This window comes from Peromyscus maniculatus, chromosome 2 (genome assembly GCF_049852395.1).
Source record: "Peromyscus maniculatus bairdii isolate BWxNUB_F1_BW_parent chromosome 2, HU_Pman_BW_mat_3.1, whole genome shotgun sequence".
NCBI classification, from domain to species: domain Eukaryota; kingdom Metazoa; phylum Chordata; class Mammalia; order Rodentia; family Cricetidae; genus Peromyscus; species Peromyscus maniculatus.
In genome coordinates this window covers 19956221-19980008 of record NC_134853.1, presented here as the reverse complement: position 1 = coordinate 19980008, position 23788 = coordinate 19956221, and the positions used below count along the sequence as shown (strand labels likewise).

Below are 23788 nucleotides of genomic sequence, written 5' to 3'. Positions count from 1 at the left end.
GCAAATTATCCCCTCTCCCCTAACATCTTTCAAGCATGTAACAGGGATAAAGACAAAGGTTAGGGTTAAAAGAGCTACAGAAGCTTTCTTACTACCAGCATCTATCGGAAGGAGTCATGATTAGTCTTTTAAGAAATCAAGTATGTTTTTCTCACCACAGTCATATGAGAAAGTTGGGTCAGCATCTACTTACATCTTTGATGTCTGCGTTTGCTCCTGTACATCGTCATTCTGAAAAGGGAAATGCCGACTTTCTAAGAAGTAATTGATTTGACCACGGAGACAAAGAGACGGGTTCTGCTCCTGCTTTGCAGTGAGGCTGTTGCTCGCTGACAGAAGGTAACCAGCAATCACACAGTGAAAGCCAGGGCAATACCATTCTCGTAAAATTACAGGGATGTGCCACTGCCTGTACCCACTCTGCCCAATGCAAATCTACCAGAAAATTTATACAATTTTCTAACCCCCCCAACCAATATTAGTTAAGTTCTCTAATAAGATCCAGACTATTAAAGTGTTGTGCTTAGAGCAAAGCTGAATTAAGAACAGATTCATGCAGTTAGCTGGAACAGTAAGCTGAAAATTAAAGTGTGAAACATGAAGAGCCTTGTTCGGTATTTTCAAATATTAAAAAAGTATACTATGAGTTCACAGATTCTTTGGCCACCCCAAAACACTGCGATCTGTATTTTGTTAAGAAATTCTGCTTAATCTTTTCCTCCTCTGCCGCCTCATGAATTTTGTATATTTAATTATTGAAGCAGTTATCACTTGCCATGTTGTCTACTTCTCTAACCAGTGTGTACTTTGACAGCAAAGCAGAACTGCATGCTTAGCATTTGAACCAAAAAATGAGGGGTACACAGTTGAAACTGGCTACTCAGGCTGAAAGAGTATCTAATTCATGCCGGGCATTCTGCTGCTCCTTACAGAAAGTTTTTCTAGAACCTTCCATCTACCTGCAACCTCATTTCAGTATCCAGTCCTTTACTTTCACAGTACTGAGGTGAAACCTTACCTAAAAATGTTTCATGGTCTTCCCAGAAGGAGAGGAGGGCACCTGGGACTTCATATGCAGTGCACTCTATCCAGAGAACAGTGCTGGGCATCCAGCTCAGGGATGTTCCTGACCCAGATACTCCTGAGTGTTAGGGGCTGTAAAATCCTTCTCAAGTGGTTTTCTTCCCCTTTTGTTTCCAATAAAGGAGGGCCCACACACAACAGTGTAGCATGTATAGATAATAAGATATCTGGATTATGTGTTAAGTTCCCCTTCCATCAGAGCAGCAGAGGTGGCCATGTTCAGCTGCCAAAATTCTTTTTTTAGTTAGAATAGGTAGTTAGAGAAAATACATTTGTGAGCCTTAATAGATGGGTTATTTGAGTGTAAATATCATTTTATATTATAGTAATTATTACATTTCATAATTAGAGATGTCAAGAATGTCATTCAATAGGTTTTCAATATTTTGTACAGCATCCTCTACTTTTGAGTACTTCAGCAAGGATGCTAGAGATCACAGCATTACATTTCCTCTCAAAGAATAGTTGTTATCTGTCCCCTACTTGTGTATTCTTGTATAGTTTAGCATGTGTCCCTTAACCTCTCCTCTTGATTAGTTTTCTCATTAATATTTAGCAATCACCTGTGATTGTGCACTCTAACTTGTTTTCAATTATCTTTTTTATTGAGACATTTGCTCCTCATCACAGAACTTCGTTTTCTTTAGCAGAGATTATCAAGAGCTCAGACTAGAAACTGGTACAGAGTAGAACCTCAACAAATACTTGCATAATATATAATTTTTAATAAATTATAAATAATTTAATAAATTATAAATGGTGTCAGAAAATAGGCAAATATAAATGTGTAATGATTTTACTAATTCAAATACTTATTTTTCATATCTATCCTTTGTTTACTTAGCTACTTTAAATGTTTTCTGATTTGCATTAAATTATGTATACTTAGAGTTGTGAAGGTATACCTTAGCATTACTTAAACAAAGTCATATCAAGTAGACAATGACTCCTTTATAAAAGTCAGTATTCTTTTCTTAGATACAATACCAAGTAGATGGCAGACCATAAAAACTGTTTTAATCCAGAAAAATTAGAAAATATTGTTTAAATATGTAGTATATATGCATGATACAGAGAAAAAGAGAGTTAATGGCTATTAGGTAGTGATAGACTAATGCTATAAGGAAACAAGTGTCAGTAATTTCAGCATTACTATAGGATTATATAATAGTAAAACCATTCATTTCCTGTTTACAATATTAGTTCTTCATTTTCTATCATTACTATCAACTTGAACACTTTTTAGGCAGATCACATAATTCATCTAGGTTTATCACATATGAACAGCAACTCATCCTGCCATCATCTTAGCTGTTAAGGTAAATTGTCTGTCATGTATTCACCTATGACTAACATCCCTTATCAAGCAAAACTTACACCATCACATCATCATTGACTTTTTCAGGATACATAGAGGGATTGTATCCTATCAATCCTTTCTAATGTTATTTTGCTCACATTGGAGAATAAAGTCCCTACACTCTTGAGTTTTACAGTTGAGCCTAGTGGCTTAAATATTGGAAGACTTTTGGTTATATAAATTGGGCATCTCAGACATACCTGAGAAGAAAACACCATAAGCACCCACATTGGCATAGTTAGTTATAAGGGACAGAAAGCCAGATGAAAGGGAGCATCTGATCTTCTATGATATCTCTCTCTCTCTCTCTCTCTCTCTGCACATGTGCTCATATGTGTGTGTGAGATAGAGACACACAGACACACAGGCAGGGAGACAGAGACAGAGAGAATGCATCTTTGTGCCAAACATACTTTTCAAACATTAATTCTGTTGCCTATATACTATCCCATTACTATCCCAAATTTGGAGACAAGGAAGCTTCCATAGCATGGTAACAAATACACTGTACATCTGACAGAGAATTTTACTGGGAACTACATCTGTAAGAATTAAGTCTGAGTAATATAAGTGCTGTGGATAACTTCTGGGCTCTCTATTAAAGAACCCTCTGGAGATCTGGAAAGGCACAAAACTCAAGGGCACCATGCGTCCTGAAGATCACCACTGAGAGTGAATGCTGCGTGACTTAACAAGAGCTGACACTGAGAAATTTCATGACTCCATCAGATACTAAAAACTACCCCTCTGAAGTATGTATTTCTATTACTGCCTTTACTATTATGATTGTCACCCTCATTCTCACTTAATGTTTCAGTGAAGTGAGACTCAGAGGCTAAATCTCACAGACAGTAAAGTGTGCGGTCCTGCTTCAAATCTGACTGATGTTCTTCAGAGACAGCCAGATGCAGCATGCCTTGTAAAGTAGAAGGGTTATTTTCAGAAGATATATAGGAAATAAGTGAGAATCCACAAAAACCATGGTCAATAACAATTAGTAGGTTAGGAAAATAAATGTAATAATTTGCAAAATAAAAAAAAAGGAAATACTAATAGATCGGGGGTTGGGGGCTTTCAAGTTTTGAGCCAAAACTGATTTGGTTACATTAGCAACTCTCCTTATTTCTGATAGAATGGTGATCTGCCTTCTCTCTGTATTTCAATAATGCTAGACTATCACAAAATCTCAAAGTCCTAACTCCTTATATGTTGTAAAATATTAAATAGTGATTTTCCCAAAAGTTTCTATGAAATTCAAGACACAAGAAGTTCTAAGAATGTTATTATGACACGTTAAACTCAGTGATACTAAAATGTCAGAGACATCTGAAAACAAACATGAGAGCTGAAATGATATAATATTATGCCACCAAGATTGTTGAGTAGGTGGCTGGCACACAACTGGTGTCACTTAGGAAACTGTTGATGGAAAACTCAGTGAGAGTGACATTGATTACCTCAAGCAATTTGGATTATGGACTCCCAGCAGGAATTTAAAATTGGGGTTTTTCAAGTTATCACAGAACATTTCCTCTGGAAAACATTCTTCAAAAACTATTTTCCTTAAGTGTTGTGAGTTAACCATATCTTAATTCTCCTCTCCTCAGTTTTTCTCTGGTTCGAACATCTCCCAACAGATAACCTTGGTTTTATGACAACCTCATCCTGAAAAGACAGGGATGCTGAGCACATTCTCTTGCTTTTTTCCCCTCACCATGCCAGCTGGGCCTGTGTTACCATGTTTCTCATGTCTAACATGAAGGCTTTTACTTTTTTGAAATGCCTCTTTGCAAATGCAGTTTATGTTAGCTATTGAGACAAAGTCTATATCTGTTCCAAGTGACAACCCCTTGACTTTCAACTGCTACATTAGATTCAACCCACCTTTTTAAGAATGGAAATACATGAAAATACCTTCATCCTTCCATAGATGTATATAAAGTTACTCAAAATCTTGCCAAAATATTCTGGTATTGGACCCACATATTCATGAGAAATCAACTTTTCTGATAGTTGATAATATAAAGCTTTACTAAATATCCAATAGCTATCACTTTAAGATCAATTTCTTTTCATTTCCTCTAGAAACCTCAATTTCTTTTCTATACTAAGTTAATCATTGTTTTTGTTTTTAAGGGAGGGAATATAAAACTATCACAAGTTCATTTGAAGTTTTCATTTGTAATAATGGCTCTTATAATATTAATGTTCAGAATAATGCTCTTTTATCCCTGGCTGGTTGAAGTGAAATAAGAAAACAAATCAAGTCTCTACTCCTTGGTTGTTTTTATTAAAATTTTTAAGTCCATCTGGAAAAGGCTTCTTTTTGCTTTTAGAAAAACATAATTGGATTTCATGAAGTCTTTATTCACTTCTTTGGACTTTCTCCAGTTTCTTGTGCTCTAACATCAAAGAAGTCTTTGAAATCATTAAGCTTTTGAAGTATTTAATTCTTACAAATATTAAACAATGCTAAATTGTGTCTCTCTTACAACTCACCACACCATCGACTTTGCTTTCAGTGACTCATCAGTGGCAGTGTTTCTGGAGCTGCTCCCTTGCTTCGGCTTCTTCTCTTTGTAGGCTTCCTGTGCAATCGTATTTAAGCTTTATCTCTTTTTTTTAAGCTTACATTTAATTATCCAGACTCAGATGCATCATTTTCCATTCATAATTGGATTAATTTGCAGCACTTGAAGAGTAGTAAAAATTTCTCTTCTCACTTCATCCTTTGGATATACCCACATACTTAATAACATACAATAATTTGAAGAAAATAATATACACACATGCATATGTTATAGAATTTATTAAAGAGTATTATTAAAATGTGAACTAAATTAGTTTTGTTTGCATAAAATTTACTTCCTCTAAATGTATTTTTAAGAAGTGATGGCTGACTCAGACAATAAAGGTATAAAGTAGTACTAGACTCAAAGAAGCACAAGTCCCTATAGGGTGACAAGCAAATTAAAGTGCTAGTTCTTGTAATGAATTAACTCACTATGGTGAGATGGTGGTGCATGTCTTTAGTTCCAGCACTCAGGAGACAGAGGCAGGTGGATCTCTGAGTCTAAGGCCAGTCTAGTCTATAAATTGAGTTACAGGACAACCAGGACAAACAGAGATACCTTGTCTCAGAAAAAGAAAAGAGAAACAGATTAACTCACAAACATGAAAACAATAATGACATCTGTTGCTGGTGTATATTTCTAATTATTTTCCAGTTTTGTGACTTCCCACTCAAGCAATATTTTGAAATCTAATGCTCATGGTGACGGTATTTTGAATGAGAATTTGTGGGAAGTGATTAAATTATGGAGGCAGCTTTGCAAATGGGGCCTGTGCCCTTGTTAGAAATACTTAGAGAAACCCTTCCCTTTGGACCATATAAGGGTACACAAAGATATCTTCCTTGAACTAGAAAAGAAAATGTCCTTCAACATGGTGCTGAATTGTCCAAGACCTTGGTCTTGTACTTAAAAGCCTCTGGAATTCTGGTTAATATATTTCTACTGGACTAAATCAAGCAGCTTATTACATTTTGCTTTAGCAGTCTACATAGTCTAGAAGATGGTGTGGAGGAACCCATATTACACTCTCTACTCCTAAGCTTTTGATTTTGTGTGTTGAGATGAAGGGACTGTGCTGTGTTTACAAAGGAAATAAAAACTGATTCTGTTGTCATATTAGTTTCTGTGACTATGAAAATTTTGGACTACATTTTGATATCAGAGCTTGTAAAATGAGATGTGTATACTTTTTATCCTTCTACTAATATCATATCTGTCTGAACACCTATTCACCCATTTGTCCAACCACCTATCATCTGTCTGTCCATCCTTCACCCTACATTAAAAGACACAGAGTTGCTGAGTGCTATGGAGCTACACTAGTGAAGCATAGTCCTGGTATCTTGTGGGGTAAGTGCTGCTCCTGGGGTCAGCTAATTGGAGAAGATCTGAACAGGATATGCAGAATCAGAACAAGGGTGCTGGCCAGCAAAGAACACATGAGGAGCAGGAAGGCCAACTTCCATGGAGACATAAATGCTAACTAAACTTTTACACAGTTGCTCATTTCCTAGGGTGTTTCCTTTCATTTTCTGTGTTTCCTTAGGTAATTTCTTCCTTCAAGCTTATGTGCACTTTCTTTTTTCTAGGCTTGAACACGATCACCATCTAGCTTCCTATTTTTTTTAAAATTATTTTTTGCCCTGTCTTGTATTTTATCTACTGTCAACTTTCCCCATCTTGTGGTTCAAAAGTCTGCAAATTGAACACACCGTTGATAAATTACATCTGAAAAAGAAATTGTATTTGTAACGAAAGTGCATAAAATATATTCCTTTAAAAATTTAGTGCTTTTATTTATCAGTGTGTGGGATTTGTACTGTCATGCACATGTGGAGGTCAGAGGGCAGCTTGTAGGAGTTAGGTCTTTCCTTCCACCATGTGGGTTTCAAAGATCAAATTCAAGTCTTCAGGCTTGGTTTAAGGCACCTTTCCTTGCGGAGCTTCCTTGCTAGTCCCAGATGTTATTCTTGTCATTAATTTTACACATATAACATTTCAAATTTTTTAAATAAAAATCATATTATAATAGATATTGTAGGTTATATGGAGGAGATTTAAAGCATAGAGGAAAACCAGTATATTTTGCCATTTTTGTGTGTGAAATTTGAGTGTCAATGATTGGTATGCACAGGGAGACCTAAATCCAATCCCCTCTGGAAACCAAGGGATTACTTCATGTAAAATTTTATTTGTTGTGTATGTGCAATGTGTAGGGGTAATTTATATGAAGTTTTTATTTTTATAAATGAGGGAACAAATATATGATGGATGCGCTACAGGATTTAGCATTTGTCTGTATAAAGCTTTAGAGGCTATACTTCATCATGGTTCAGATCACATGTTACAATTTTCTGTCATCATCCTTAGAACCCACCAATATAAGCTCTGGATTAAGTACATATGATACATTTTAATTAAAAATGGCTCACTGATTGGTTTTAGAATTATAATGGAATCATGTTGGGGAGTATTTATATTTTGTCAAAAATTTTATTTCTATTATATTAATCTGAAATAGCTAAGTGTGGTAGGACTCATCATGACATTTACAGACAATAGGATTGACAGTTAAGAGTCAAGATCACAGAACTGGTAAGTTTCTGGACCACAGAAGCCATACCACATCCACAAAATCATTTCCCTATGAACTGAAAAACTAATGCTGATGAAGCCAAATTCAGAACGGGGAAAAGCAACTACTACCAAATATTTTACTTTAGCTAAAATTATTGAAGGTAATATATTTTATTTCAAAACTTAAGAAAATGAGAAAAATTATCTATTGGTTTTTTAATATGGAACATATTCTGACAATCACCTATCCCCATATTCCAAATGGATCTTAGCAGTTCGCATAGGTAAAATTAATTGCAGAACTATTGCCAACCAATACATAAATCCATTTGAAATTATGTAATTAAACTAAAATGAATGATATTCTTCAGGAATAAGTATCATACCAGTTAGGATAATGCAGACAAAGTTTCCTATTAGAAGGAAATAAAACAAGGTCTGAAAGTTTCACACATATACATAGACATGCAGATGAGCACATAATTTTAAATGCAATAGTTTGGGAATTACAAAACCCCACTCATGGCTCAAAACCTAACAAACCTACTCAGTTACGAAGCCTATGAATTATATCAAGGGCCAACATGATAAAATAACTCTAAGTGTTCAGTAGTGGCACACATTCCTTGGCAGTAATTGACATCTCTTTTGATAGACTTGAAACCTGCTCAGCAAGAGGTAAATCATGCCTAATACTGGAAACCTAGCCACCTACAAAAGGACAGTAAAGTCATGAAACTTTAAAAGCTACAACCACCACTTACTAAAGCAGCACAATCATTCACTACATTCTGAATATCTACCCTTATAGCCACAGATAAGTATAGTATTAACTCTTCATCATTGACCCTTCAGTTTGCTGCAGGTGAGAATCATTATAGACAACCACAACCAATCAAAATAGAGTTGTGAAATACAGTCCCAATGGATACATTTACAAAACAACTCTTTCACTTAAGGCTCAGGGAACATCTAGAAGAAGGGGTAAAGGTCTGTAACAGACATAGTACAGGAGAGGTTGCCGTGAGATTGTGTCTCCTAGGAATATCAGAAGATAGATCCATAAATCTTACCAACATGTCTGTTTAAACATGAACTGGAAAAGGACAACAGCAATAGACATGCTAAAGTGGACATAAGAAGTACATAGAGGACACAACCCTATACATATACTGCAGGAAACCAAGCCATGCTTTAAATGGGAGAAATCGTCTTGGGAGAACATACCAATTGGTTATCCAATGACCAATGGTCAGCTCTGAACACATATATACAGTTAACATCATACAGGCTTGGGGATAATTAGGAATATATATTCTAAGTACGTGTGTGTGTGTGTGTGTGTGTGTGTGTGTGTGTGTGTGTGTGTGTGTGTATAATATATAGATGTCATCAATGAAAAAAAAATCATGTGTTTGAAAGAGCAAGGAAAAGTATACAGAAGGGTTTGAAGGGAGGAAAGCACAAGTGGAAATAATACAATTATATTATAATGTCAAAAAATAAATGAAATAATAAAATTTAAATGTCAAAATCAATTACAATGTATATTATTCTATATGCATTAAAAATCTTTGGCAGTTTTATACATTTATATATATATTATATCTCTTACTCATTTTGTAATGAGTTGTATTCTTTTTTTACCCCCTCAATAACTTCTCTCACCCCTTAACTTTCCTCTTGGAACCATTCTTTTCAACAAGTCTGTCTACCATTTTTTACGTCTTACTTTTTTCTGTGTGACCCACTGGGCTTAACTGGAGTTCATTGCCCACAAACGGGTGTGGAAAGTTTATTGGAGAAAGGGCTACTTACTAGTGTCAACAGGACTGAAGACAATGTCATGCCTCCATTAAGGAGCATTAACTGTAAATAATGCCTCAAGGAGGGGTTTTTAATGATGCTAGCTAAATATTAATTTCTATGTATATGTTATATTAAATATACTGTAGTCTCTATGCTAATGTTAAAATTTTACTCACAAATTCATTTACTCATTTTCAACGTGTATATTAATACAGTTGATTTGGCCTGTCTATAAAATTAGTCTGCATAGCAGCCCTCTCTACAAGTTCCTTTTGTATTCATATTTAGTTATAATTATCACATTGATGAGCTACCTCAGCCTGCTGAGTTGAATATAACAAATGTCCAGGTATAATTTGGCATTACACAGCCCAAGTGTATTTTAGGAATCTTTCTCCAATTTTCATTTGTGTGGACTTCTTTTTTCCTTTTTTTCTGTTTGCTAAGGAGCTCAGAACAACCTGGATATTCTTTGACCTCACACATGTGCTTCAAAGACAAGTATTTGAATAAACTCTGCATTTGCCATTACCAGCACAGCAGTATGTGAGCAGTAAATATGTAAATGCAATTCAAGATTCTCTTACCATTTTAAAACCAGTTTTAGATATTTACTTAAATGTACTTTTATACAGGAAAAAGAACTATGAGAAGAAAAAAAGCCTGAAATTTTATTTTCAAAACAAGTTTAGTGAAAACTAAATTTAAGTTTTCTTTAAATTACACTCTTGGGGATTTTGGAAAGCTACCCAAAAATGCATAGTAAATATTAAATGAATCATTAGATTACTCCCACAACATGAACACAAATAAAACATGTGACAAAGTGATAATTCCATTAAAAATGAATTTCTATTTCTAAGATCATTTAAAGTCATTTTGTAAGAAAATAATATAGCAAAAAAATATAAGATTTCAGCTTGTACCTATGTGACCTTGACTGAATGAAATGTATTTGTGTTGATATTTGATTGGGTTGATGTTGTATCTACTCCAGTACCATAAACACTGCGATAATATTTTATTTGTGTTAAAATGTGGTGATATTTTATTTGTGCATTAATAAATAAACCTTGCCTGGAGATCAGGGAGAAAAGGCCAGCTATTTTAAGTAAACAAAGAAGTCAGGCAGTGATAGCACATGCCTTAATCCTATCATTTAATGGGCAGGATCTCTGTGTGTTCAAGGCCACACTAGGGAATAGAGCCAAGTGTGGTGACACACGCCTTTAATCTCAGTACCAGCCACAGAGACCTGGAGGTCTGTACAGACAGACAGAAAGTGACAGAGCTGTGTAGGAAGAGGAAGTGAGGTAGCTGGACTAAGAGAGCCAATGAGAGGGCAGAAAAGCAAGGCATATAAAGCCTGGGTAAACAGGAAGTAACTCACATTTGGAAGCTGCAGAGTTGGTGAGGTAAGGTTGACTGGTGGCTTTCTCTGATCTCTCTAAAGCTTTAAACCAAATTTCTGGCTCCGTGTTTTTTATTTAATAAGACCATATAGAAATTCATCTACAAAACACCTTGTTCCTACCTGACTGAGATTAACCTAAACCTAATAAATTTCATAAATTTTTATGAAATTTAGAATTCCATATAAGATATCTCTTGAAACTGAATAAACTTTAATTATTTTTATATATTCAAATTTGTGCACTTAAATCATGACATCTAGTTAATGTAATCATGATCAAAAGCAGAGATGATTGTTCATGTGGACTTTGTTTTCATGAAGAATACAGATACTAATCAATGATGACATGAAGGAATATATTCTGTATAATCACAAATAGGTTCTATAAAAGTAGTTTTTGGTCTTGTAAGAGTCTAAAATAACAGCTGTTGAGATTAAGCGGTTTTCTCATCTCTAAGACTGAATAGAAGAGTGGAACAGAGATCAGAATGAAACCACAGCTGGCCAGAATTGCTAGTGAGAAGGGTAATAAGTTGTTATGGATACAGTTGCAGACTGAGAGAAGATGTTGGAACAAGAAAAGCATGATAAGATATAATCTGTATCCAACAAGTAATGTTGACATTTGTTTCTGATGTATGCTTTATCTGTTATCATTATCCTAACAATTGCTCATGTTTCTCTCTCTCTCTCTCTCTCTCTCTCTCTCTCTCTCTCTCTCTCTCTCTCTCTCTCTCTCTCTCTCTTTCTTTCTTTCTTTTGTGTGTGTGGAGTGTCAAGATAGGGTTCCTCTCTATAGCTTTGGAGCTTTTCCTGGAACTCTCTCTGTATATCAGGCTGGCCTCGGACTCAGAGATCCTTCTGCTCCTGTCTCCCAAATGCTGGGATTAAAGGCATGTGCCACCACTGCCTGGCTGATCATTACTTTGTAAGAGAGTAATAATTAGTAGATATGATCTTATACCCCCATTAATCCATTCAGTAGCTCAGTATACATGGCACCAGATACTACAAAAGGACAAAGATCACAACCTGGAGAAGCTAAGGTGAAACTTATTTTGCAATAGGTGTTAGGTGAATCTCTACATTTCTATAGAGAACGTTTTACTAAAACTGTTTGATACCTATATCTAGATAAAGAGGACTATGGCTTATCCTATACTCTAACACTCCAAGTAGTGTGGTTCTGCTGCAGAAATGGCAGTCAGTGGGGAAAGAAGACCCAATATTCTATTAATGGATATGCCACAGGAGTCATTTCCATGTAGTCCATGGACACAACATTTGGTACACTTTAGAAGCCGCAGCTATATAAATCGTTTCTTCCTTAGTAGCTATTATAGAAATGCAAGCCAAGTGGTAATATGCTAGCTGGTGACCATGTTGTGAATAAAATAGTGACAGTTGTCCAATACAGTGGAAAAGCCAAACAAAATAAATAGCACAGATGTACTAAGTCCTAACATGCTACAGATAAATAGTGAATAGCAACTATAACTGTAAAATTAGACTTATAAAGTATTTATAAGAATATCAAGTCAGGAGATTTTGGGAAATCTTGATTCTACTTGTTTTTCTTCCCTGTAAACTCCACTCTTCTTTTCTGCCACATTTATTACTTACTTCTAAATACATAATTTATATGTATTCATCAAACATCTGTGTAAATTTCCAGTGTCAAGTTAGGCAGTTGCTCAAAATCTGGTTATTTACATCTCAGGTTTTAGAGGTAATACCTTCAGTTATTGGAATCCAGATCTTCTCTTCTGTGATCTGGCCTTGTCTGCCTTATAGTTTCACACCACTTTACGCCACAGATAATGTTTTTTTCTTCTACTGCATACTTATAGAAAGTTTGAGTACTAATTTAAATAGTATACTAAAAGTGCTGAGAACAGTGTGTAGAATGTGTATTCTTTATTGTCACTATGATTGTTCCAATAGCTGTTCGTAAACTATAACATCCACTACTTCAAAAACACATATTTAAAGCCGGGCGGTGGTGGCACACGCCTTTAATCCCAGCACCCGGGAGGCAGAGCCAGGCGGATCTCTGTGAGTTCGAGGCCAGCCTGGGCTACCAAGTGAGTTCCAGGAAAGGCGCAAAGCTACACAGAGAAACCCTGTCTCGGAAAACCAAAAAAAAAAACCACATATTTATTTCACTATTTCTGGCAGAATTAGAACACACTACTACAAACAGCATATGTTAATGACTTCAAAGTAATTTTAGGTAGACTTTTTAAAATTATATACACACATAGTATCATTAGAAAACAAATTCTTCTTTTAATATTTAATTACATAATATTTTTTCTTGCTTACTTGCTCTAGCTAAGAATTCAAAATATAAGAATTCCAATACCTACTATATTGCATTTAAATGATAACAATATGTTTCTCTAACTTGCTCCTCATCTAAAAGAAAAACCTACATGCTTCCACTTTGTGTAATATTGTCATATGATCTTTTTTTTATTCATTCATATATTACACTCTGACCACAGATTTCCCTCCCTCCACTCCTCCCAACCCCTACCTCTCCACTTCTCTTCTCCCCAAGTTCCACACCTCTGTTTCCCTTCAGAAAAGTGCAAGCTTCCCAGGGATATCAACTGAACATGGCATAGCAAGTTACAATAAGACTAAGCATTTACCCTTGTATCAAGGCTGGACAAGGTAACTCAGGAGAAGTAAAATGGTCCCAAGAGCAGGCAGAAGAATCAGCGACAACCCCCTCCCACTGTTAATTGTCTTGCAAGAACACAAAGCTACACAACTATAACATATATGTAGAGGGCCTACCTCAGACCCCTACAGGCTCCTTGATTGTTGCTTCAGTCTCTGTGAGCCCCTATGAGTACTGCTTAGTTGATTCAATGGGCCAGTATCCCTCATATCGGGTTGCCTTGCCCAGGCTTAATACAAGGGTAGGAGCTTAGTCCTACCTCAACTTGATATGTTATGCTTTGTTGAGACTCTTGGGAGGCCTGACCCTTTCAGAACAGAAACAGAGGAGGAGTGATTGGGAGGAAGAGGGAAAGGGGGGAGGGAATGGGAGGAGAGGAAAGGAAACTGTGGTACAAATGTAAAGTAAATGAATAAATTTTATTAATAACAAACAAAAGTGTATCAAAGACTTCAACATAAAACCAGATGCACTGAACCTGATAGAACAGCAGGTAAAGAATAGCCTTGAACTCATAGACACAGGAAAGGTCTTTCTGAATAGAACACTGTTAGCACAGGTACTAAGATCAATAATTAATAAATGGGACTTTATTGAATTGAGAAGCTTCTGAATGGCAAAGAACATCATCATTAGGACCAAGTGGCAGCCTCCAAAATGGGAAAAGATTTTTACCAACCCTATATTCAATAGAGGGATAATATCCAAAATATATAAAGAACTGGAGAAACTATATATCAAGAAAATAAATAACTCAATTAAAAAAATGGTTTACAAATCTAAACAGAGACTTCCCAATAGTAGAAACTCAAGTGTTTGAGAAATACTGAAATGAATGATCAACATCCTTAGCTATCTGGGAAACAAAGTCAAAACTGCTTTCAGATTTCATCTTACACATGTCAGAATGGCTAAGACCAATAGGACAAGTGATAGCTAATGCTGGCGAGGATGTGGACTAAGAGGATGTGGGCACTCATACAGTGCTGGTGGTAGTGCAAACTCATACAGCCACTTTGGAAATAAGTGTATCAGTTCATCAGGAATATGGGAATCATCCTACCTCAAGTTCCAGGATACCACACTTAGGCATATACTTATAGCGGGTTTCATCCTATCACAGAAACACTTACTTAACCATGTTCATTATGGCTTTATTCATAATAATCAGAAATTTGAAACAACCTAGATGTTCCTTAACAGAAGTATGGTTAAGGAAAATGTAGTATATTTGCACAGTGGGATATTACTCAGCTGTCAAACATGAGATCATGAAATTTGCATTCTAATAGATGGAAATAGGAAAACATCATCCTGGTTGAGGTACCCTGGACCCAGAAAGATTAATTTGATCGTTGCTTTAATCAGCTACCATCAGAGAAACTTCCTCCTGCAACATTTAGTAACAAATATAGAGATTCGAAGCCAGCTATCAGTCCTAATGGGGACATCTCCATCGGATACCTTTTCTCACAGCTCAGGGAATCCCAACAACAGGGGGTAGAAAGAGTTTAAGACCCAGAGTGGATAGAGCACACCAAGAAAACAAGACCCTCTACATCAACATAAGGAAAGTTCATATGAACTCACAGAGACTGAAGCAGCATGTGTCTGTACCTGGTCCTCAGAATACATATGATGGCTCCCAGTTTAGTGGTTTTATGGGATTCCTGTGTGTGAAAATAAGTGAGTTTCTGATTCTTGTGCCTTCTCTTGGGCTCTTTTCCTTCTGTTGGCTTGTTTTGAACAAACTGAAAAGTTTTCTTTTAACTTATTATATTTTATTTTATAACATTTCAGAAAAATGAATGAATGAATGAATGAATGAATGAATGAATGAATGAATGAAGACCTCGCCCTGCTGGGAGGGGAAAGTCAGTTCTCTCCAGTGGAGTAATTCTGGCACATCACCTAATCCGGGACAGGCCTCATGTTCGGCAGTTGTGCAACACTACAATTTTGCACTCTAATTTTTTTGTGTGCTTTTATTTTGTTACAGTTTTATGGTTTTAATTTTGTTTTGTTGTTGTATTGGGTTTTTGTTTATTTTATGAGAAAGAACTTAAAATTGGGTGGGCAGGAAGGGGGAGGATCTTAAAGAACTTGAGCAGGTGAAGAATATAATCCAAATTTATTTCAATTTTAAAAATGTTTTATATAACAAAAATATAATAAATAAGTAAATAGATGTGAAAAAGGAAGAAAAAAGAAATATGAGTTTTTGCTTGCTTAATATGATCAGTCACATTTGTTGATTCGTGTTATTGATACATTCTTGCCTCCTAGTGCTATTTGGCATAGCTAACAATTTATTTTATTCAATTTGCTAGTATTTTGCTACTCATTTTTTCACATTTATATACATGAAGGTTATAGACCTGTGCATTATTTTTCTCTTATATTTAGCCTGGTTTGGGCTCCAGTGTAATAATGACCTCATAAAATGAGGACTTTTAATTATTTATTTGCTGTCATATGTTCAATAACCAGTCCAATGCTTGAGATATACAACTTGATCTTCAGCTATTTAGGAAAGGAATTAAAATATTAGTTTTCCATTGTTGATTTAACAACTTATCACAATATTAGGGCCATAAGATTACAAAAACCATTATTATAATCCTCAGAGTTAGAAATGCCAAATAATTTATTGGTTAGTCAACACTGTATTTGAAATAAATATGTATGCACACACATATATGTGTGTAACTGTTCCTGAGTATATGTTTGCACAGCATGTGCATAAAGATACACATGAAAACCCAGAGAGTGTATAGGATACAATGAAACTGGAGTTAGAGGCTGTTGTGGGCTTCCCTGTGTGAGTACTGAAACCATCGCCAAGTCCTTCATAAGAGCAACAACTGTTCTTGATGACTGAGCTCTCTCCAGGTCCTTAGTGTATACTCTTTAAAAGAAGTTTAATAAAGAATCTGCTGGTTTTCCCAAATTCAGCAGGTAGTCTATCCTTTTGTCTCAAGAACCCTCCTCCAGTTTCAAAGTCCATCACTCCAACCACTGAATATATTGGTGTTTTAATTTTCTTTACTTTGGCATTCTATATTTCCATAGTAAAAATCCTTGTGATTGCATTGGCCCACCTAGACAATCCAAGATAATTTCTATCCGAAAAATTCCATTTTTCCAAATAAGATAGAATTTGTATAGGGAATGAGCACTAAGATATAGGAATGTTTAATATGTGGTGATTCTGTCTTCCATAATGTATACTCTATTTTCCAAATTTCCAATATCACATTTATGATATACAAAATAAATATCTTACCTTGTAAAACCATGAAAGTATAGATTCTGAGTCATTATCTCACCTTATCTCACTAACTATAATGTGTATTATATCACCTAAAATGTCTCAATCAAGCATATGTGGGACTCTGAGTGTAGTCAATCTGGGCTAAATTTTTTTCCATGTGTGAATCTGTAAAACTAGAAGACAAGTCTGTTCTGAAAGGGACATTAATGATGAAGCAGAAATGGGGTAAAAATTACAGATATTATCATATCCTAGAAGAAAGCAGGAGTCATAAACTAATATGTATGGGAAAACTCCATTAGACTGGAAATCCTGGGGATAACCCTTTGTGACATTTCGCTGCTCAGGTTCTATCTATCATTAAGCGATACAGAACAGTATTGAATCATTTCCTTGAACTAATGGATTCCAAGGGAATGAATTCAATGGATTAAATAGAGTAAAAATAAGTTGTACAAATCAATGTCTCCTCAGAAATTATTTTACAAATTTTGTTTGGGGTTGTACAGGTCAGTGTATAGTATACTTACCATGCACAAGAACAGAGTTTAAGAGCAAGCATATTTTCACACACTTGCACACTCCCACACATGCATGCAAATGGTTTATAATTTTACCTGGGAAGAGGATGACTAAACACATCACCTAAAGTCCAGAACTTAATGTCCAGAAAAAGACTTCTGTGTACACTACCGGATGTGGGAGCCCGTTCTCAGGTTCCTCGTGGCTTTACCCAACAGGTCCGAATAGAGGATGATCAGGACCACGGGCCTGAGTGCAGGTGTCTGAGATGGTCTGCACTTGGCTGTGCTGGGGGAGGAGGTCTTTTGCTCCACCCCTTGGCGTCTCTATAAAAACCCTGGGCCAGAGACAGTCGGGGCCTGTTGGAATAGGTTCCAGGCCCTCTCGAGGCTATCCTTTATTTTCTATCTGTTTATCTCCGCGATATTCTCCACAATAAATCCTTCTAGCTAATATTTCCTGCTGATTGCACTCAAGAAAACTCTGGGGAACTGTGGGGGTGGTGGGTAAACGCCCCACAACCGGATTACTATATATTGAAATGTAACACAAAGAAGTACAGTGAGGATACCTATAGAGCCTGACACATTTAAACTTGAGAATACTCTGCAGTTAGTACAAACATCAGGAAATTTTCCCTTCCTTGCTTTTCAAAGTCAGAGAATTTAAATTAGAAATACAATGCAGAACTGCTATGTTACTCTTAATGAACTTCATCAATGAAGAATCATACCTACATACTGTAAGATTTTATGAAAATCAGATATACTGTTGTGTTCAACAATATTCTGTTTATTTTCAGACTTATTTGGTATCTGATTATATCAATAAATTAAAACTCCTTTTTCAATTCTATTGTGGATTGAACTTTGTTTTATAGTTTGGAAATATTAGAAATGGAACTATCATAAATACATTTGTATATTTGCCATATATATATGTGATGTATTTATTTCTGTATTAAACTTTCAGTATTCTTATATCTAGTGATTTATCATTGCCATATACAGCCTCAATTTTGTTGCTTTTAAATAAGGTACAATATTTAGGTCTCTTAAGTCCATTCACCTTTTTCATGGTATTTTAAAAATATTTTTAGTTTTTTTATTTCCATAATAAATTATAGAATAAAATTATCATTTTTAAAAGATCATTGGTAATTTTAGGATTGGGGTAGCTTTATAGATTAATTTTTTGATAAATGATATCTATGATCTTCACATTTTTACACAGATTTGGAAAATGTCTGAATATTTCTCACGTCTCTCATTAATTTTATTCTGAAAATGGAATTGAAATATGCCATTATACATGGTCTTCTTTTCAAGTGGCTTTTTCTATATTTCTGTTACTATCACTGGCATATAGGAAAAATATTTTATGTATTGACTCTTTGAGATGACTAATCTACTTGTAATTGCTTCAATTCAAACAGATTAGATTGCTTTAGATTTTCTGTATGTCCAATCAAGCAATCCATAAACAAGGCTATTTTTGTCCTTACTATAGTGACTTTGACCTTCTGTGGAATGATGAGAATGAACAACTTGTTCTAGCCTTGTTTTAAGAAAAAAATAATGCAATAATTCTTAACTAAATATGATTAAATATGATTATATTAATGTACTTTTTTTTTAATTTTAGAAACTTTTTGTTCCATTAAAGATATTCTCTTCAATTCTAGTTTTCTAAGAGTTGTTGTTGTTTTTTTATCCTGATTGGATATTGAATTTAGTCAGATGTAGTTACTGCATCTCCTGATGTATATTTTTTCTGATTTATTGCGAAATATTTTGGTTCATTTAAAAATGTTTCATCAGATATGCTTTTCTGGAATAAATCACTGTGTGATTCTGATGTTGTATTCTTTTTATGAATAATTGCATTTGATTTGCTAATATTTTTTTCTTGTTCAGCATTCTTGGGTCTACTCCCACAAGAAAACTTGAGCTATATTTTCTCACTGAGTGATTTTTGTACTATGTATTTTGGGTCTGCTTTAACTATGTTCACGATATCACTTTCCTGCCTTTGCTCCAGGACCACAACGCATGTTCTCCTCTGTGTTTACACAGCACCTTAAACAGCCCTCTCCTACAAGTTTGACCACCTCTACATGAGATTAAGGGAGGAAGGATGCTCAGCAACTGTAGCTTTGCAGGCAGTCAGTGATCTTTCTTAAATATAAAGAGGCTGTTCTATATTTTTTGGAAACATAATCAGATAGTAATTGGAGGTCTCAGACTTTAATTTTTAATTGTATTATGTCCTTCCTCAGTTAATTATCATTTCAGGTACTTAATTAGGAAAACAATCTATTGTTACTGAAATGCACAGCTTAATTATGTTCCAGCAAGATTTAGAAAGGTGAAACATAATCTTTGTTTTCAACTAGCCATAGATGGTGAGAGTGTCCCAGATTCAACCTCAAGAGAGTTGTGTGGAGAAAAAGTAATACGCCTTATAATCCTGAATGTCATCCTTTATACACAGCGGAAACCAGAATCCCTTCAGCTCTCCTCCAGTAGCAGTTCATCACATAACCATTTATCATTTCTTGGTCTCTTATAAAGCTATCCTGACAAACACTACAAAGTGTTTGTACTCCAATAAAATGAAGAAAGCAATTTTAACTTTAGGTTTAATAAATACCAGCCTTGTGGAAATTCTCCAAACAGTACTGTGACTTCCCTATAAAATATTGTAATGGGAAAATGCTGACAAAGCCTGGATTTCTTTTCCTTTTGACCTCAAAAATCACTCTTACACAGATAAGAAATTTTAACAATCATACTATTTTAAAGCAGTTATAATGTTTTTCTCAGTACATTCATATATCTCTGACTTTGTTTCAGTGATATATATATATATATATATGCATACATATATAATTATATGAAATAACAGATACTGTCTCCAATATCCTGGTTCTCAGGATCCATCTTTAAAACTTACTATCTGTGTTCTCATAATTTTTCTAAATTAGTTCTAACTATATAGCTTTCTGTTCCTGGACTTAAAGAATGATTTCTACTGTTTGTTATTTGTGTGTGAGGAAGGCAAATAATCTTTAAAAAGAATGACTATTGTTTTGATTAGGAATTTTCATCTCTTGTTTTTATTTTATCATATTATTAAGAAAATATATAAATGAAATTTTATGTATGCTATCCAATCTGGCGTTTCCTTACAAATATACACCATGACATGAATTTAACAATCAAATTAACATTTTCATCTCCTTATACATGACCTTTTTTGTGGCAAGAACATTTACATTTTAATATATTGGAAGTGTGTGATAATTACTGGGGATTAAGTGAGTACTTATGACACACAGTTGCTGTAGAGTCCACTAAATCTTCAAATTTATTCATCCAACATAACTGGGGCTTCATATTCTCTCATCACGATTTTTCTCTTCTACCTATCTCTCAAACGGGAAACCCCACGCCCGCTTCTGTGAGTTTGATACTTTGGGGCCTCTATAGAGGTAGGATCATGCAGAGCTCATTTTTGTATTCTTGACTTATTTTACTTTGCATGGCATTGTCAAGTTTCATATGTATTGTTAAAATCAATAGAATTTATTTACTATTAAAGCTCACTAACTTTTCATTGCACACAAACGCACACACACATGGTCATGCAGCATTGTCTTTATTCTCTTATCATGTGATGAACACAAAACAATAAAATAACATCTTTTCTGCTAATTCTGGATTATCTAGAAAATGCAAAAATCACTCTGATTTGTTGATTTCATTTCCATGCAATAAATCCAGCTGTAGAATTAGAGTTTACAAGTTTGCACGGTAGGTTATTTTTTTTTTGAGGCATCTTCAATGTTTTCCATAATGTTTGTGCCAATTAACACTAAGGTAATGGTAAAGGGATTCTTTTTTCCTACATGTTCATCAATATTTTTTGTTGTCCCTCTCATAACACTTATTCTAACATGGCAGTTAATAAAATCATATATATTTGAACATGTACCTTTTTCCTTCTGGGAAAATCATTCCAGATTAAGGAATCCATTGAGTTTCTTAATCAGATTGTTTCTTTTCTGTTTGTTAATTTTTTATCACATGTATTTTGAACAATAGTTCATTATCAGACAACTTGTCAATATTTTCTACAATTCAACATACTATCTTTTTGTGCCACTAGTTGGGCTTGTTTGCTGAACAGAAGAATTCTATTTTCTCACAATCTCCATCATTTTCTCTTTGTTGCTGAGCTTTTAGATTGACAGCTAGAAACACCAATGCCCAAAGTAATGTTAAAATTGTTTTGAAAAGTTTAGGCCATGTGCTTAAGTCTTTATTAATTTGAAGTGATTTTTATATCAGGGTTATATGTGGTTCCTGTTTCTCCTACATGTGAATATGTATATTTCCTATTTATTTAAATTGCTCTTTCCTGTGTGTTAATGCATATTTTAATTAATCACACTGTGTTCTGTTCCATTCAACTGCATGTCTCCTTTTATAGATTGTCCTATTATTTTTATTGCTATAGCTTAGTGGTACATTAAAAAAAACATTTCGTTGTTGTAATGTCATTTGATTTTTAGCTATATATTATTTGTCACCAAACATGGGTAGATCACAGGTTTCCAACATTAGTTTTTGTGTTTATAAATGTTACATATCTAACAATGAAAACTAATACTTTTCAGATTTTCTTTAACATATATGCCTCCTAAAACAAATAAAAATGACACAAGAAACAAAATATCACCATTAATGAGTTGTAATTTTACAAAAGAGTGTAACATACATATTTTAGTATGTATTTAAACCCTCATCTATCTCTCTTTATATATACACGTTTGTATGCATGTGTATATGTGTGTATGTATGTGTGTAATGGGAACTATATACAATAAACATACAATATATGTATATTATTTCTATATAGAGATATGGATAGAAATTACAAATGGAAGTATCATGATCAATGTGAATTTATTATCAGTCTCATATTTTTCTCATCAATGAAACCCTGAAGGTGTTAACTGAGTGAAAAGGCAGATGAGGGGATGGAAAATGAAAATTAGAATCAGAAGATGTATGTCCTCAGATAATAGTACACAATGACTTTTCTGTCTGAGCAATTTCTGTTCTCATAGGAAGTAGGTAGAAAGTGCCTAATGTCCAAAGCAATAAAAGATAACAGATTTCTTTGTGGAAAATAGATGAACTTTAGAACACTTCTGTTGAACATTTCCTGAACTCCTAAAGAGATAGTGACCCACTAATTGTTTGAAAAGGTTCTATTAGTTTGCTGATGATATAACGCATTCCTATTTTTTATAGCACACCATATTTCAAGCACCTATTGCACCTAATTATTAATAATTGCTGATATGAAACAATGAATTGCTAAAAATTTGAATAACACTGTCTCAAAAGCAATTGACAACATGTGTTTGACACCTCAGGAGAAATATAGCCTATTTCTATCAGAAAATCAATTAATGAGATATTGCTTTCCTTGCACACATTTCTTTCCCATTCACTGCACTTTATTGGAGATGCTCTGAACTCATATAAGTGAACTCCCAGGGGAGAGCAATAGCAAGCATCAGGTACCAAATGTAAACTGAAGCCCAAACCATCTTCCCTTCCCAGGTCCTTCTCTGTGTCCAGCTATACAGCGGATATTATTTATTGAATAAACAAGTATTCCCTTCACAGTGCAATAATACAAGTATCATATATTTAGGAACTTCAATTATTATGATGTCCTTTGTGCATTATTGCTGGGTCAGTAATTCAGAAAGCACTACCTTTCCAAATGAAAGTAACAGAGAAACTCAAAACAGCTCCATGTTGAAATAGTTAAATGATTGTTCTGCCCTCTTTGTATATTCTTTTATATTGTTATTATTTCTTATACTTTCTGTGTTTATAATATAATTACATAATTTTTCCCTTTCCTTTCCTCTCTCCAAACCTTTCCATATACCCTTTATTGCTCTCTTCAAATTCATGACCTCTTTGTTCAATAATTGCTGTTATATGAATATATATATATATATATATATATTCCATATATGGAATAGTATATTCTATATAATATATTATATATTAAAATGTATGGTCATATATATTTTTAAATGCAACCTCCTTATTCTGTATATTGACACTTGCAATACATAACGGTTGACCTTCTGTATTGGACAAGGGCGAACAAGGAAAACAGTAGACATGCTAAAATGGAGAGAAGAAATCCCAAGAGGCCTCAACCTTACACAAAGTACTACTAGAAACTAAGGAATGCTGAGAGTCAGATAATAGTCTTGTAATTTCTTAATCACTTACCATTTTTATAGAAAATATACACTGATAAGCACAGAGGAAGTCATTTGTACAATAAGTATTTCATAAGGTGGGCAATTTGCCCATTGCAATCAAGTTGTTTATTCTTATTATTTAATCAGGATGCAGTTGGAAAGTTATTAAGGCCAAAAACAACAACA

The 23788-nt window shown here is 34.5% G+C and overlaps 1 protein-coding gene across 8 annotated transcripts in view; it reads right to left on the bottom strand.

Annotated features, from left to right (window-relative positions):
• The window catches only part of Ralyl (RALY RNA binding protein like), a 693727-nt gene that overhangs the window by 238192 nt on the left and 431747 nt on the right, over positions 1 to 23788 (bottom strand). Inside the window, exon 1 of one of the 8 annotated variants that reach the window (XM_006977865.4) lies at positions 194 to 338. The exons of the other annotated variants lie outside the window; for them this stretch is intronic. Within the exon in view, the coding sequence (XP_006977927.1) occupies positions 194 to 230 (37 nt within the window). The 5' untranslated portion in view covers positions 231 to 338. Of the gene's footprint in view, positions 1 to 193; positions 339 to 23788 lie in introns of those variants that run through there. 8 annotated transcript variants of the gene reach the window in all.